We start from the raw sequence: 17,635 nt of genomic DNA on the forward strand, positions 1-17,635 counted from the left end.
TTATCTAAAAAACAAATGTGGTTACTTTCACAATTTTTTTTGTGCAAGTACATGTTATCATCTAGTACGATCTTCTGACAATTACGTTATAAAAAGTACCCTTTACTTTTTCTTTGTTTTGGCAACTTGTAGCTGTCTTTGAATAGAACACCTATGTAATTTAAGTGTTATCACCATTTTGTTACCCTAACTTTCCTATGGAATTTCCTCTAAAGACTCTTATTAAGGCCGGGAGGAAGATTCATTCCATGAGGACAAGATCAGCTAATTTACTAAAATATTTAAATTTACTTGACAGATTGAGTTCGCTTTGGTAAAATTAAAAGGGAAAAAATCTAAAATGCATTAATAATATTACTAACATGATATTGCTAATCAATCAAATTATTTTTTTAAATTTATCCGTCCTATCATAATTATTAAAGTATATTTTTATTATATTTTTTATTCAAAAAAAATATATAATTGGCTACTAATAAATAACTGTTGTATAATAAAATCTCGCCTTACGGACCATCCCTATATAGAACAAGTGGTAAAGGATTTGGTGGTTGGTATACAAGACCCAAGTTCAAATCCTAGTTGATTTATATTTCCAACTAAGTTTATTTCTAAATAAAATAAACGAAATGAATAGCATGCTACCTATCTCTCTAAAAAATAATAATAATAATAATAATAATAATCTCGAGAGCTAAGAAAGCGACAGCCGCTCGGTGCTTGCACCTTTTGGGCCACTGACTGGATCCGTCTCGGAATCCGTGCGGGTGCTTCAGGTCCAGTGCACATCAAGATTCGTGCCAACGAAGAGCTCCAAAGAGCCAAAAAGTACTCACCAACTAAATGAGGGGAAAAAAAAAAAAAAAAAAAAAAAAAAAAAAAAAACCCATGGTTTTGGTGTACTTCATATACTTGTAACACATTTCTTCAAAACTGTTCCGAAACTGCTTTCTATTAGACAAATGTTAAGCTTGCTCCACACAAGCACGGTCGTGCATACATACAAAGAAGAGGACTATGTAATATGTATACGTGCTTACGAGCACGTATATCTAAGTGATTTTTCTTACCAGGAAAATTACTGGTACAGATACGTCCAGAATCAGAAAATTCGAGAATCCCTGCATTAGTGAATTGCGAGTATCTGCGGGGCGATGCATCATAGAATGTAACCCAACAGATTAAATGACAGCATTAAACGGATGCTCAATGACGATGCCACATGAATATTGCCATACGAGATTATTAATGTGAGATGTAGCATTCGAATAGCAAGAATTAGTCGAGGAGATAAACAGAAAACAAGATTTGACTCAAATAAGCTGGACAAGTCAAAATTATCTCACATCTACACCGCACTATATTGATGGCATTTTCTAATTACTACCATTAATATGGTAGGAGATCTGACCTTATCTACAGAACAAGGAGTTGAGTAATTGTTTTTTACAAGATGAGCGACGACGCCTGGAGATTGTAGTCGATGCAGTGAAAGCTTAGGCACATGGTCATTCCAGCTCTTTGGCGAAATCTATGTTGTCGACAAACACCTGCAAAATAAATATTTAAACCCATCAGCCACAACAGTAGAACAATCATGCGTGCGTCAGTCCTTTTATCAGATTATCCTGTGCTGAGAGCAAAAAGAATGTTGAAAATATTCTAAGGAACCATAAATTTGCATTACAAACCAGGTGCAATTTATTAATCTGCATAACTTAAAGCTGGATAACCATTTAATAGAACTGTCCACCATGATTTCTACAATTTGAGAAATTAAATTAGGAGTAAGATTCTAGTGTGCCATCACCTAAGCATAAACCTTCAAAACAATTAGACCTTGATGCTTAAAAAGTAACGATGTCAGCTTGGTTTAACTGCAGTGTTAAGCTTGACATTCCAATGTTTAAGCCTACCGTCATGCATGAACTTCAGTAGTGTCCTCATTCAATAGCATCAAAAAAATAAAAAAACAAAATAGAATCTTTCATGCTTTCTTGCATGTTTACATTATCACAAAGTTCAAAGTGATAGGAACAAACATGTTAGTGTCAAGTGTTTCTTTCGCATGGTTTGTAGGAAAAAGACGAAAAAGACTGAAGTTTATGCTGCCTCTGTAAGAAGATTACCAACTGAAAAAGAAATGCAAGCAAATAAACTTGCAAGATACCGGTAGATCAACAAAAGCAACCAAAAGACAGAGAATGACGTTTAAACCATGTAACCAAACAAATAACTAAAAACTGATGTATCAATATTCTGAAACCAAAAGGAAAATAAAAGAACTTGAGTCATCGAAAGACAAGCAAAAACACATTGGAACATACCGTTTTCCAGCCATCAGGATCTAAGCATGACGTGATCTTGGTGTTGATGCCAGGTAGAGGACCAGGTTCACGAGTCACTTGACCTCCAAACAACTTAATAGCCTCAGCAGTTTTATAAACATCATCGGTGCCTATAGCAATCTGGTAAAGAACATAATGTTAGTCTCAAAATAGTACAATTAGATGGAAGCAACAATTTAGTGCACATAAAAGAGTAAGTGATAGAGAAATTAGTGAATAGCACATATGATGTACAAATAGTTCATTTTAGCTGCAGTGTCTGTGTTAGATACATATCAGATACCAATACTCGCCTAATATGTGTCTAATACTTCATAAGAGTATCCTATATTGCAAAACATTCTTGGATTTGAGGGAGACTTGAAGGATCTGTAAGGTATACTAGCATGACATGGGTTAGCATTCTTTTGGGCTCATCTCAGGATGAATCATTCTTAAGCGGCCTAGACCCAAAAGCTTGTTACATAATTTATCGTACATATCAAGGATTTAAGTAACCATCGGCACGGACCGTATCTACCGTACCATATCGTGCCAATAAGATACCGGCACGATACAGCCCCCATGCCGATGGCACAGTTCAAAACACTTTTTACTTTAAATTAGTAAGTAAATTTTTTTAATAAAGTTCAAAAGATTTGATAAAGATACATAATGAGTAACTAGAAAATTTTGTTGCTAAAAAAAATAAATTTTTCATATCATTATATGTCGGCACACATGTATTTTTTGTGATTGGCACACATCGGTACGGCCCGGCACGTAGCGTGTCATACTGTGCCAGCAAGTCTACAACATGATCCCGTGCCACGACACTTAAATCCTTGGTACATATGCATTTAAATAGCACTTGAATTATATCTTCATGGTTCTCAAAATTATTGTTGGTTCTTTTTATGAATATTTGATCAACTATTTTTGCATCTTTGCATAAGTTAGTGAGTTTATTGCTTTCATCTTCTTAAGTATACTAATTTTAAAGTTAATTGTTAATAACATATTGTATGAAAGTAATTCGTAATTTTATCTACAATAATAATATATACATTAAAAAAAAAATATTACTATATCCCTGTATTGAATCCTACAACTTTCAGAAATCACCATATCCATATTATGTCGTATTCGTGCCTTGTATCGAGAAATGTGCAACATTGTAAAAAACCAAACAATTTAAGAGATGGTAATTCATGCCTAAATGGAAAGAGAACACTACCTGTGCATAGCCATTTCCCTTGCTATATTCTGTAACCCCATAATTGTAAGTCAACTCCAACACTGGATTTTTATCTTCAGGACCATATCCCATCATCGCTATGGTGTACTGAAGCAAGTAAATCAACAGGTAAGCAATTACTGGAACAAACAAAGGAAGACATGTGACAGAGTTTAAATACAATTGGTGGTTCAAAAGATGTAAGAATAGAAAATTGCACATTATACAGGAATATATAAGAAAAATTAGTTCGATCATGTCCATACGGCATTATTTTCTACCACAAAGAGAGTCTTGCTTAGCTATTAACAGGACGGAAAATGAATGAACAATGCTGCTAAGGGCATGTTTGTTTCAACATAAGTAGACTTGGGATGGAAGTGGACTTTGGGTTGAAGTGGAGTTGGGGTGAAAATTAATTCACTTCCACTGTTTGTTTCTAACTGTGGAAGTGCAGTTCTGCGAGTTCTGTTGTTTGTTTGGTTGGAAATAGATGACGTAAAAAGTGTAGCTCTTCATCCCTGGTATACTTACCTCCGAAGTGATATCATTGTCTATTTTGTAACTTAGCGAATAATAAATTATAATAAATAAAAATTAATATAATTATATATGTATGTAATTATATATATGTATGATTATAAAATAAAATTTTAAAAAAATTGATTATTTGTTTGCATATAAATTATAATAATACAACAAATAAAATTCTAAAGTTAAAAAATTATTAACATTTAACAAATTTATTTTTCATCATTTTCTAAATATACAAATTAAACAAAAAATATATTAAAATTTACCTAACCAAATTTGATCATATTTTAGACATACAATCAAAATAAAAAATTTAATTACTTCCACAATTGAATATGTTTGGAGTTGGGTCTGGGACTCGGAAGAGGAAAGGGTAGAGAAGAGGGTAACCCTAACACATTAATTCATACTCTTGCCTCTTTTCACCTCACCGAAATTGACTTCGCCCCATGGGAGGGGGAAGTCAATTTCATTATTTTGGATGAACTAGACTTTCAGGCGTAATAAAATTACGGTGAACCAAATAACAGAAGTGGTCTGTTTTCACTGAAAATTACTTCCCCCTTCCCACTTCCACCCCACTTCCGTGCAAACAAACAGACCCTAAAAGAGGCCAATGCAACTCTCCAATAGTATAAGTTGTATGCAAGTCCTCGGTAGTAAAAGTTGAAGTGCATGAGGATGAGGCACGAACATAACTTTAATAAGAAAATCAATAATATGAAATTAGGCCCAAAAGAAGCAAATTATTTGTCCACTTGTTTGAGCTTCACCTCCCATCTATGAAGACATATCACCAGAAACTCCAAGTGATTTCAAAGGCTCGCTAACTTTCTATATTTGAAGGCTCAGCGCCTCAGCATGTCGTGGTAGAGTAATCAAATCAACCAAGAAAGCAGTGAAGTAAAAAAAATCAAAATCAAAATCAAAATTTTAAGATACAAGTTCATTGAAAAACAGATTTGATACAAAACATGGTGTAGCAAACAATTCATGGAAAAAAGATAAATACTGTACTTTCCAGATCAAAGAAAGATTCACTCCAACGATTTTAGACAATATCAAAACTATCCAAAAATGATAATACCAATATTTAAAGCTCTTGAATCTGAGATAAAACTCTATACAAAAATGACTACTTCGTACAACGCAAGAGTAAAACAAAGGCAGTATGGAAGGCCCACATTTGAAATCTATAAGAATAATTATCTTCAAAATTAATGTATGTCTATGACTAAGATATTTTTCAATAACATTGATACAACGTAATCTAATCTAGCAGAACAAAGAATGAAATGTTTACGACAGTCGAGGGTTTTATGTACTTGACGTTTCAGTAGGAGAGAGTGACACCAGGTACTTGGTTGCTCATATGAACAGAACTTCAATTGCTCAAAATACTAATTGTTCCGATTTTCAACTTCTATAGTTCTCTGTTGAATTTTCATTTACTGCAGAAATGCTGACACCAACATTAAATAACTACTATGTACAGCACAACTCATGTATCTATCAAACATAACAGCCCAATTTATGGCTGCACCTGCATTCATCCTAATAAAAATGAAATCCACAAACTTCCTGATGAGAAGATAAATTCTTTTCGTCTCATGTATCAAAGCAGAAAAACATGTCACATTGTTTAGTGTATTACAAGATGAGCTGATTTAGATGTTCAATTAGCAGCCTGCAAGTAAACGCAAACAAAGAAAAAGGGATTTTCGAATTTATATGCATGACTAGCGCAAGTCTGATGCATTATACAAAACTTAGCCAAACAGGCTTCATCATGGACTTCAATAAAGGGATATTACCTTGTATTCAGGATTATCTCGCTTGCGAAGAAGCTCCATACCAAACGCCTTCATTGAAAAATAAGCACACATTAAGGTCTCAGCATGACAGGAAATAATTATAAAAAAAGAAAAAATACAAGTTGAACCGAATTTTAGTATCTGCTTACCTTCTCATAGAAATTTATTGATCGATCAAGATCCCCCACTCGAAGCATTACTTGACACAAGGGCTCTGGTGTAGGACCTCTTTCCAGAAGCTCAAACTTATAACCATCGGGGTCTTCAATAAAAGCAATCACACTTTTGCCACCTTTTACAGGTCCAGGTTCCCTGGTCACCTTTCCTCCCTTAGCTTTGATTAACTCAACAGTCTTTGCGACCTATTACAACAAAATCACCAAATAGTCATGTTCGGATAATCAACACGTAGATAATATCCAGAAAAAAACATTATATGACAACATCCTCAATTAACAAAGTTTGGTGATGAACAGTCGCTCAAGAAAGAGGATGAATACCTAACACTTCAATGTTATGCATACAAGCTCAAACACTTAAAAAAATTTAAAACTATATAGAACTTATCTGAACTATAGTGTCTTTTGAAATGGGTCTCTGTGCTTTCAAAATTTTCATTTGAAAGGTATTTTGCATGGTTTAGCATGTTTTAGTTAACACTTACTTATCATAGTGTCAATACTGCATATATATATAAGATGAGAAAGTTGCCATATGCAATAGCATTTAAAAAAAAAAAAAAAAACAAAAAACAAAACAATTGATGTCTGCCAGCAGCTCAGTTTTTTTCCAACGCATACTAGAGTGAAATTTTAGGAGATCATACTCCAAATGAACACAACAGATCAACCAAACAGTATAATTCAAAAAAGTCACTGAAGATCCACAGATTTCAGCTCTACTAGCAGCCTGCTAAAACAAATCATTGAAATCCCACTTCATTGCAAGCATTGGATTACAACTCCTCATCTAATTGAGATAATTTCCTATGACTTTAGACTATTCACTCAAACACATCATTGAAGCCTCACTTCATTGCAAGTATTGGATTACAATTCTTCATCTAATTGAGATAATTCCCAATGACTTTAGACTATTTGAGTGAATATACAACATGCGACTGCGAGATAAGACAGACTCTCGACAAATAAGGTGATATTTTACAAGAAATATAGCAGATAGATTCTCTTCAAGAAAGTTCCATTAAACCAACGACAAGAGGAATATTTAGATACAAAAAATGCTGACAGCATTTATGCATCTAAAAATAAAATCAATAGCACGTGAAAGATGCACAAATGAATAATTATTGCCCATTTCACCATTAAACAAAGTAAAAAAGCACAACTATCTACAGATATAGAATCTTACATCCTCCACTGCAACACCAAAGTGACCAAAACCAGTTCCAATATCATATTTGTCAACCCCATAATCTGCCAATAATTGTGAAATAGAAATTTTTCAGTCAAAAAGCCATCTATTATAGAAATACATTATGAAACTTACAAAATTATGAAAAGTGAAGTATTTCAAAAACTAAAACATCACAACCAATTCCTGTTCCATGGCATGTAGGTGTAACTCGGATAACTTACTGTAGGTAAGTTCAACAACGAAGTGAGAGTCTTCAGGCCCATATCCAAGGAAAGCATTCGTGTATCTCTCCTCAGGAATGTCACGCTTTCGCAGCAACTTCATTCCTAGGCACTCTGTGTAGAATCTGCACGAATAATATCAAAAAAAGCTCAGAAAAATCCACACTAACAGAGAATTTCAAAAGCATCGTAACAAATGGGACACATTGTTCAAGAAAGATACTTTATTGTCTTCTCCAAGTCCCCGACTCGGTAAACAACATGCAGGAGCCTTCGGCTATCCTTCTTCACCCACTCTAAGGCCTCTTCTTGACTGAGAGTTGTGCCTGCTTGCGTTGTTTTTCCAGCGGCGCTAGCCACAATGCTGTTCATTTTTCTAATCGACCTTGAATGTCTTATTCCAAACAACTGCTCTTGAGGTGAAACTGTTAAAAAACATTCAAGTACACCAAATCCAGATATTACAAAATGAAAGAACACATTGCATGTAGGCAGTAAAATCATCTATAAGACAGAATACAGAGCTCATCGAGGCGTCGGGATTTACTCAAATGTACTCATATAGGAAAAAATACCTTAAAAGAATAAACTTTTCTCTTGACCTAATTAAACAAATTCTTAACTTATTTGGATGAAATGATAGGACGCCAAACAATTCTGACCGTAAAAAAATGTTTCCTAGCAAAACATATTGGGCGAGAAAATTAATAAAATTCCCAAATTCTAATCATAATAATCTGCTAGAGCAAACACATTATTATCACCTTAAACCCCAAGACAAATCGAAACAGATCATCAATCCCAAAACCCTAGAACCTAATAGTCCACTCAAACCACATCAACACCGAAGCACCCGCTCCTGGATATAATCAACAAAACCAAGCAAGAGAGATTTGTGGGAGAAGAGTAAGGTCGAGGAGAGCTCACCGCCGCGGAGGTGGACGAGCGGGGTTCTCCGTGCGGCGGCGGCGGCGGCGGCGGCGGCGGGGCAGCGGGGCATGGAGGTGGACATGGATCGCACGGCGGCGGCGGCGGCGGCGGCGGAGGAGGAGGAGGAGGGGGAGAGGGGGCGGAGGGAGGCGAGGTGGAGGGAGGAGGAGGCGGAGGCCATGGGGATGAGAACCCTAACCATCAAAAGCGCTTCCCCTGTGCTCCCTTCGTCTCTCTCTTTCTCTCTATCTCTCTCTGTGCGGAGGAGAAAGGCTTGCTTCGTCGCGATTCACACTCGCAGGGAGAGATGGCTCCGGGTCGGGGACTCGGGGAGGATCTCCCCGCTACTACTCTATCCTTGATGCTGTGGTGTGTCACGTGGGAACGCAAGGCTTTTCTAGCCCCGAGTCACGTGCGAATGGTGTCGTGAAGTGAGCTGGGTAGGATAGTATAGGGTTTCTTTTTTGCACGATACTCCCTTGGACCTTTGAATATTTTTGTTTAGTCCCTCATTTTCCCCATTACACAACTAGTTTTAACTAATATAATAATAATGATTGTTATTGGCAAAGGACTTGATGGTTGGTACTCCGAAATTTCAAGTTCAAATTCTAGTTGATTCACATTTCTAGCTAAATTTATTTTTAAATAAAATAAACGAAACGGATAACGTGCTACCAATCTCTCTCAAAAAAAATAAAATAATAGTTGTTATCATGAATAATTATCTAAGAGGGTTCAAACGTTTGCCAAATGTGTTTTCAGACAAAGAGATTCAGGCCGTCCAACTTATGATGTGAATGAAACGACATATGAGCAAAACTATCGATACGTCCAACTTATGATGTGAATGTAACGGCAGATGAGCAAAACTATCGATATATTTTAAAATGAGATGTATGTTTTATATTTTTATTTTAAGATCATTAATGTTTACTTGTTGCATTAATTTTTTTACTTTAACTATAAATTATTTAAATTTTTATCAATTCTAAAGTTAAAGGTGTAAAACTTATACTCTTTTTTGAATATATAAGTAGCATTTTCTTTGACAGATTTGGAGGATCTTGTAATAAGAGATTCACCAACAACTACAACGATTCTCATTTCTCAAAAAGCTCTCTCAATTTTTTTTCACTGAAGCTTCTCTGTTTATAATTCTTTTTATTTGAGTTCCTACTATTTAATAATCCTATTAGTTATTAACTGTTAATTAATTTAATTTCTTTACTAAAAAATAATTAAAGTCATTAAATTAGATAAAATCGCGAATAAACTTTTAAAACTTTAGTGACTAAAATTACTTGAGATGGTCTTGATCAAAATAAAATAAAATAAAATAAAATAAAAAGAGATCGTTGAGGAGGCTATTTCAATACGGCATACGGTTGAAGGTTCTCCATTAGGGGTGGCAATCTAGCTCACTGTTTGTAAACCTGTTCGTGTTCGGCTCGAAATGAATTCGAGATCGAATCACTCATTTAGTAAACGAGCCGAGCACGAGCTGAAATTTTCAGTTTGTTTAATAAACGAGCCGAACATGAGCTGAGATCAGTTCACTTGTGTTCGGCTCGATAACATCTTGAATGCATATATTTTATATTGAGCTAGGCTCCTATGCTTTCGAAAGTACGGGGGCCTCCGTGCTTGTAAGTTGTTTTCAATGATGGGACGTCTAATTCGGCGATCGATTCTGTTAAACATGATCTATGTTATTGGAACTATCTAGAAACCAAATTTCATAATTTTTTGACTTCGTTTGCCTAATGAAAGTGTAGCCTCAAAATGAACGGCTGAAAATAAAAATATCATAAAAAACAGTGATAAATGACTTAAATTTCAAATCGGAAGTATTGTTCTTGCTATTGATGTTAAGTAGAATTTCTATTAAAGTTTCATATAATTTGGATACTTCTACACCGTTAAACTTAAAAACGTACCATATCGGCCGTTAAAATAGTCATTTTTGAGACCATGTGATCGCTTGGTAAATAATGTCGACAAATTATAAAATTTGGTTTCTAGATAGTTCCAATAGCATAGATTATACCTAACGGAGCCGATCGTCGAAACAACTTACAAGTACGGAGGCTTCCGTACTTTCGAAAGCACGGGAGACGTACTNCTACTCTATCCTTGATGCTGTGGTGTGTCACGTGGGAACGCACGGCTTTTCTAGCCCCGAGTCACGTGCGAATGGTGTCGTGAAGTGAACTGGGTAGGATAGTATAGGATTTCTTTTTTGCACGACACTCCCTTGGACCTTTGAATATTTTTGTTTAGTCCCTCATTTTCCCTATTACACAACTAGTTTTAACTAATATAATAATAATGGTTGTTATCATACCAACCGTGCCTAGAGCAAGTAGCAAAGGGCTTGATGGTTGGTACTCCGAAATTTCAAGTTCAAATTCTAGTTGATTCAAATTTCTAACTAAGTTTATTTCTAAATAAAATAAACAAAGCGGGTAGCGTGCTATTCATCTCTCTCAAAAAAAATAAAATAATGGTTGTTATCATGAATAATTATCTAAGAGGGTTCAAACGTTTGCCAAATGTGTTTTCAGACAAAGAGATTCAGGCCGTCCAACTTATGATGTGAATGTAATGACATATGAGCAAAACTATCGATACGTCCAACTTATGATGTGAATATAACGGCAGATGAGCAAAACTATCGATATATTTTAAAATGAGATGTATATTTTACATTTTTATTTTAAGATCATTAATGTTTACTTGTTACATTAATTTTTTACTTTAACTAAAAATTATTTAAATTTTTATCAATTCTAAAGTTAAAGGTATAAAACTTATACTCTTTTTTGAATATATAAGTAGCATTTTCTTTAACAGATTTGGAGGATCTTGTAATAAGAGATTCACCAACAACTACAACGATTCTCATTTCTCAAAAAGCTCTCTCAAATTTTTTTCACTGAGGCCTCTCTGTTTATAATTCTTTTTATTTGAGTTCCTACTATTTAATAATCCTATTAGTTATTAACTGTTAATTAATTTAATTTCTTTACTAAAAAAATAATTAAAGTCATTAAATTAGATAAAATCGCGAATAAACTTTTAAAACTTTAGTGACTAAAATTACTTGAGATGGTCTTGATCAAAATAAAATAAAATAAAATAAAAAGAGATCGTTGAGGAGGCTATTTCAATACGGCCTACAGAAGGTTCTCCATTAGGGGTGGCAATCCAGCTCACTATTTGTAAACTTGCTCGTGTTCAGCTCGAAATGAGTTCGAGATCGAATCACTCATTTAGTAAACGAGTCGAGCACGAGCTGAAATTTTCATTTCGTTTAATAAACGAGCCGAACACGAGCTGAGATCAGTTCACTTGTGTTCGGCTCGATAACATCTCGAATACATATATTTTGTATATATATATATATATAAACTAATAAGTATATATGTATATAATATAATTTTTTATTATTTGATTTTTAGTTCAATCTAAATATAAAGTCAATTCAATTATAAAATGATTCATTTATATGTAAAATTTCAATCATTAGATCAAAATATAACGGATAAGATTTTATAAATTTATTTCTTATATATATTCTTTCTAATCCTTTTAAATTTTTATTCATAAGTCAGCTCGTATTCGGGTCATGTTTGTTTGGCTTGTTAATAAACGAGCCGAATACAAGTCGAATTTTTCGACTCGATATTTTAACGAGCTAACTCGTATTCGGCTCGTTTATGAAACGAGTCGAATATAAGTCGACCCCAGCTCGCTCATGTTTGGCTCGTTGACACCCCTATTCTCCATACATATTTACCTAATAAAATATTACGATAAAGCAAACTATTTTGAAGTGATCTCCATAGGTTTCTAGTTTCCAAATTTAATATACTGTCCAAAAATGTTTCTCTGATCAGATGCAGGTTCATCAGCCTCGTTCATGCACAAATTTCTTTTCATTTATGAAATTAGTCCCAGAAGTTAATTAAACAATCTTTCTTCTCTGATTATATTCTTTCCTTTGATGAATATCAAATAACATGCATATTTCCATTTAGAAGTAAGTAGATTCCTAGAAATGCAATGCTCTTATTAAGCATCTCTTCCCATTAATTTAATTACCACTATGCATTATGCATTTGCTAATTAACTATCTTAAATAATTCAATTCAAAGGCATCATTTTACATTAGAGGCTTAAAGGTTAAAAAATAAGAAAATATACACCAATTTTTTTAAATCAGGTGAGATTTGGTTGGACTTTTCGTCCCATCGTCATGATTTTGGACTTAGATAGCTCGCGAGACGCTCGATCACTTGCAATTAATCGAGCTTTTAGGACCTAAAACTGAGGAATTTCATCATGCTAATGAAATATTGTAACCAAATGCGATCAAAATTAAAATTGATGGTTAAAAAGTTATATAATATATTCTTCTGACAAAATTCTTTTGTTGCTAGATTCTGAGACCTACTGTTATTATTATTATTAGATTAAAACGGGTGATAGTATATGCATCCATGATTTGGGAAGAAGATAATAATGTTACTAGCAAGATGTAAGATATTTTTATACAATATAATCAATATATATTATGGACTAATAAGTTAAAAAAATCTAATTATAGTAACTAACCTAAAAATTTTAAATTTTAAATTATTGAGACAAATCCGGCTCGAATTTCAGGCAGGTCACAAAAATCAGGACGGGCGAACAGCACAATCTTTGAGGTGACATCAACTTTCTAGATACATCCTTAAACACATCAATGTGTCTTATTATATATATTTTTATAGATATTATTTTTATAAATATTATAAATAATAAAGCAATTTTAAATTATGTTACAAATTAATTAAAAAATTGATTTTTGTCCGAGATTCAACCTTCAATTTTAATTAGTTTGTTAGCTCACTCCTGATTTCAATCAAAAATTATTTTATACTGCTAAAAATTAATAATATAATATAATGATTAAAGTTGATGAGATTTGTGTTGTTAGGGGGTGTTTGGTTTGATGTAAAAATGGATGAAAAAGAAATTTTCGGTGGAAAAATAGTTTGCGACTTGTTTGTTTCGTTGTAAAAAAAAATTTTGAAAAAAATAGTTTTACGTATTTGAGAGAAAATTTTTATTTTTGTTTTCCGCGTGTGAACTGCGGAGAACGAAAACGCCGAGCATGGAGCCAAAATCGCGGCTCATGGGGCGGGGCTTTTTCACGGGGTCCACGAGACCACTTCGGCCTCGTGGACCGCAGGAGAAGGAGGTCCACAGTGAACCTCTCTCTCTCTATATATATAATTTTATTTATAAATATATATTTATTTATTATATATATATTATTTTATTTTTACATAGAGATATTATAATTATTTATTAATATTTATTGATATTTATAAATATATAAATTTTATATTTTTTGTACTATATTTGTTAAAATTTTAGATATATTTAATCTATATATATTAATTATTATATATTATTAATATATATAATAAAAATATATTAAATAGTTTTTTATCTATTTTTCTTTTTCTTTCAACCAAACAACTCTTCACATAGAACTATTTTTTTTTTCCTTCAAACTAAACACTAAAGCGACGTAAAATTTTTTTCCTACATAAACTTTTTTCCATCAAAATTTTTTTTTTCACAGTTTTACGTGAAGCCAAACACATCCTAGCTAGGCGAAAATTGGCTGAGACAAGATAACAAAAATTTACTGAGACCCATCTCAATGCCATCCATCACATCTCATGACCTCAAGATCTATCCTAGATCAAATATTAAAGCAGTGTGTGTTCAGATGATAGTTTATAAGTTTATTCGGCTCTGACTCACTTATATTTATAGAGCAATGCTTTCTATGCATCTATATATAATTACCGGTCTTATCATTTCTTTAATAAAAAATATTTTAAAAGAAATTTATAAAATTTTTGGGTGGTAAGAAGTTAGCCTATAAAGTGACTGCACATATTGCATTTTTTTAAAAATCCTTATTTGCTATAAAAAAAAAGAAAAGGAAAGAAACGAACTAATGAGTTAGACCCAAAATAAGAACAAGAGAAATGCTAAGGCTTTTAATTTCGAAAAACAACTGCTTCACGTTACAACTTACAAGCAAGAACACCAATTAAGCTCCCAAAGCACTCAACTTCGATTAATTACATATTATTATATACCAAAGGGACAAATAATATTCCAAATTTAATTTCGAAACACAAACTAATTTTACGAGGTTCACGGATAATCACTAGCTGACACGGGTGCATGGTCGGAGCACATAAACACGTAGGTGTAGACGATCCCCGCGAGCCCGCCGCCGACGAGGGGCCCGACCCAGTAGATCCAGTTGTCCGCGAAGTTGCCGCTGGCGACGGCCGGGCCGAAGGATCGGGCCGGGTTCATGGAGCCCCCGGAGAAGGGCCCGGCCGCGAGGATGTTGGCGCCGACGATGAGGCCAATGGCGATGGGGGCGATGGTGCTGAGGGAGCCCCTCTTCGGGTCAGCGGCGGTCGCGTAGACGGTGTAGACGAGGGCGAAGGTGGTGATGATCTCCATCACCACCCCCTCCGCCGCGCCCACTCCGGCGGCCACGCCGTGGGTGGGTGTGTCCTGCATGCATGCATCCATGCGTTATTAACAAATTTGAAAACAATTTTTTTTTTTTTTGTAAAGAAAGATAAGAAATTATGGTATTTGTCGAGGACTATCAATATATATTGTATTCAAATAATTTAAAATCTTTGTCTCAGGATCTTAAAATCTGATTTTCTTTTATACAAATATTAGTGACAAATGTTTGCATGAACGTTATGTTTGGTCGACGTACGTACGCCTGGATTCCTCAATTACAATTGATTTTCTGATTTAAACTCTACAATTTACTAAGTTTTTTTTACAAACATGACTAAGATAATTATGTGATTAGCTTCTANGTGAATATATATATATATATATATATATATATATATATATATATATATATATATATATATATATATATATGTATATATATAAATCTTACCAAACCAGTGGCAAACTTGAGGAGGTAAGCTCCGACGATGGCACCGACGAGCTGCGCGACCCAATAGAGGATTCCGGTAAGGATGGTGATCTGCCCCCCGAGGGCCAACCCGAAGGTCACGGCCGGGTTGACGTGCCCGCCCGAGATGTTGGCCGCGATCGACACCGCCACGAACAGCGCGAACCCGTGGCAAACCGCCACCGCCACCAGCCCGGTCGGATCAAGCGCCGCGCCGCCCGTCAACTTGTCTGCAGAGAATATTTCAAAAAAACGCTACATCAAAATACCTTCAATAGTATTAAAGGTATAACTATAAAGTTTTTATTTTCGCCCTAGTAAAAGTTTTAGTTCTTTTTCGTTGCAATTCCTTTGTGACTTCATTGGGAAAGTACGGTAACACATTTTTCCCTGATGAAAGAATGAGAAGTTAGTACCGACCGTCCCTACTGTAAGTGGCAAAGAGCTTGATGGTTGGTATCTGATGTCCCAAATTTGAATTTTAGTTGATTCACAATTCCAGTTAAGTTTATTTTTAAATGAAATAAACGAAACGGATAGTGTGCTACCTATCTCTCTCAAAAAAAAAAAAGAAAGAATGAGAAGCTAGTGATGGGGTGATATATAGTAACTGTAGGCAATGGCGGATCCTACGCCGGCGAAGACAAAAAGGAGAGTCGAAATAAACTCGGCGAGGTAGGCCTTGAGCGAGCCGAAGCTGAACGAGTCGTCGAAGCGACCGAATGCGATCCCCGCCATGGCTAAGTTCGAGTTCGAATTCGAGCTCGAGCTGATCACTTGAACTACTAAGGATTTGATCAAAGAAGAAGATGGGTTGTTTGTAGCTCAGTCAGTAGCTTCTCAAAAGTTGGATGGTATAGTGTGCATATTTATACACGTGGGATGGAATGGAGATGAGGTGTAGAGCTTATCCAATCCCAGCATGCCAGCTGGAAGTAACATGCGTTGAGGGAAGGGTCGCGATGCACGTCAATTATTTGGCGGGGCCCACGTGGCCGACCAAGGACGGTGTACTTTTTTTTTTATTTCGAGTGGTGGGCCCACGCAGGGGCGGGAAGGGATTTGAGTGGTGGTAGGACTCGCTGCGGCTATAAAAAATCACCGACCAGGCTGGCGACCGGTGGCGAGTGATTAAGGGCTAGGATTAGGCTCGATTAGAATATTCTGGATGACATCATGTAGTTACAAAAAGTTCATTAATTATGAACTTTGCAGGGGTTAATTAACCCGCGTGATGATCATTGGAGCGCACGATTTTTTAAGGAGGTCGAGTTGTGTCGCCAAATTGCTCGATTCAAAGAGAAGGACAACGCTAATATATATATATAATTATATATTTTTTGGGTCCCACTGATATTATCACTGTAAACCTGGGTTCAACTAAAATAAATTGAAAATTAGTAATTATTTTTTTCAAATAAAAAATGGTAAATTATTGGTTGGATATATAAGAGATAGCCCCGAGAGCTAAAAAATGAAGCGAAGGATAAGAGTTCCCTAGTGCAAAAAAGGAGCGCTTGATGGTTAATACAGTTCAAAACTTAATTATTTCACGTATTCAATTAAGTTTATTTTTTTAAAAACGTAAACGAAATGTAATAACAATCTTAAAAATAATAATAATAACACTTGGTATGTTGATGACTTGGAAAAATGATGTGGCGGATACTCATTGGCCATAGCAGGGATAGGAAAGAATCATTCGGTGGTCCATGCTTAGGATTGAGAGGCCAGCGAGGAGTCATGCCCTAAGGTACATAAAATAATTAAAAAACAAAAAAGTTACTCATCAAACATAAAGATGATGATTAAATATATAGTTTTTATGCTGAGAAATTGAGGAATATCCTTTTGGAGTTATTCCTCAACATCGGGAATAGGGATGTCAATGGATATGGATATCGAAAATTTTATCCGAATCTGAACCCGAACCCGAATGAAACGGATATATCCGATGGATATGGATATGGATATAGATTTGGATATGAATATAAAAAATAAAAACCCGACGGATATGGATTCGGATATGGATTTTGATGGTACCCGACCCAAACCCGAACCCTTTCCCGATCCGAACCCGAATTTATTTTGTATTATATATAATATATATATAAAAATTTGATGTTATATTTGAATTTGTATTTTAAAAATTTAAATTTAAT

General features: G+C 34.8%; 2 protein-coding genes across 2 annotated transcripts; both read right to left on the bottom strand.

Moving 5' to 3' along the window:
* On the bottom strand, positions 1,203 to 8,800 carry LOC109710634 (probable lactoylglutathione lyase, chloroplastic). Its single transcript, XM_020233355.1, has 9 exons — positions 8,438 to 8,800; positions 7,734 to 7,935; positions 7,511 to 7,635; positions 7,284 to 7,348; positions 6,062 to 6,274; positions 5,913 to 5,960; positions 3,565 to 3,672; positions 2,328 to 2,468; positions 1,203 to 1,550 (listed from the first exon to the last, which is right to left on the bottom strand). The coding sequence occupies exons 1-9, from the start codon at positions 8,640 to 8,642 to the stop codon at positions 1,509 to 1,511; spliced, it is 1,149 nt and encodes a 382-aa protein (XP_020088944.1). The 5' UTR covers positions 8,643 to 8,800; the 3' UTR covers positions 1,203 to 1,508.
* On the bottom strand, positions 14,496 to 16,328 carry LOC109709789 (probable aquaporin TIP2-2). Its single transcript, XM_020232110.1, has 3 exons — positions 16,085 to 16,328; positions 15,456 to 15,703; positions 14,496 to 15,043 (listed from the first exon to the last, which is right to left on the bottom strand). The coding sequence occupies exons 1-3, from the start codon at positions 16,209 to 16,211 to the stop codon at positions 14,669 to 14,671; spliced, it is 750 nt and encodes a 249-aa protein (XP_020087699.1). The 5' UTR covers positions 16,212 to 16,328; the 3' UTR covers positions 14,496 to 14,668.

The sequence above is a fragment of the Ananas comosus genome, linkage group 5 (assembly GCF_001540865.1).
Source record: "Ananas comosus cultivar F153 linkage group 5, ASM154086v1, whole genome shotgun sequence".
NCBI lineage: Eukaryota > Viridiplantae > Streptophyta > Magnoliopsida > Poales > Bromeliaceae > Ananas > Ananas comosus.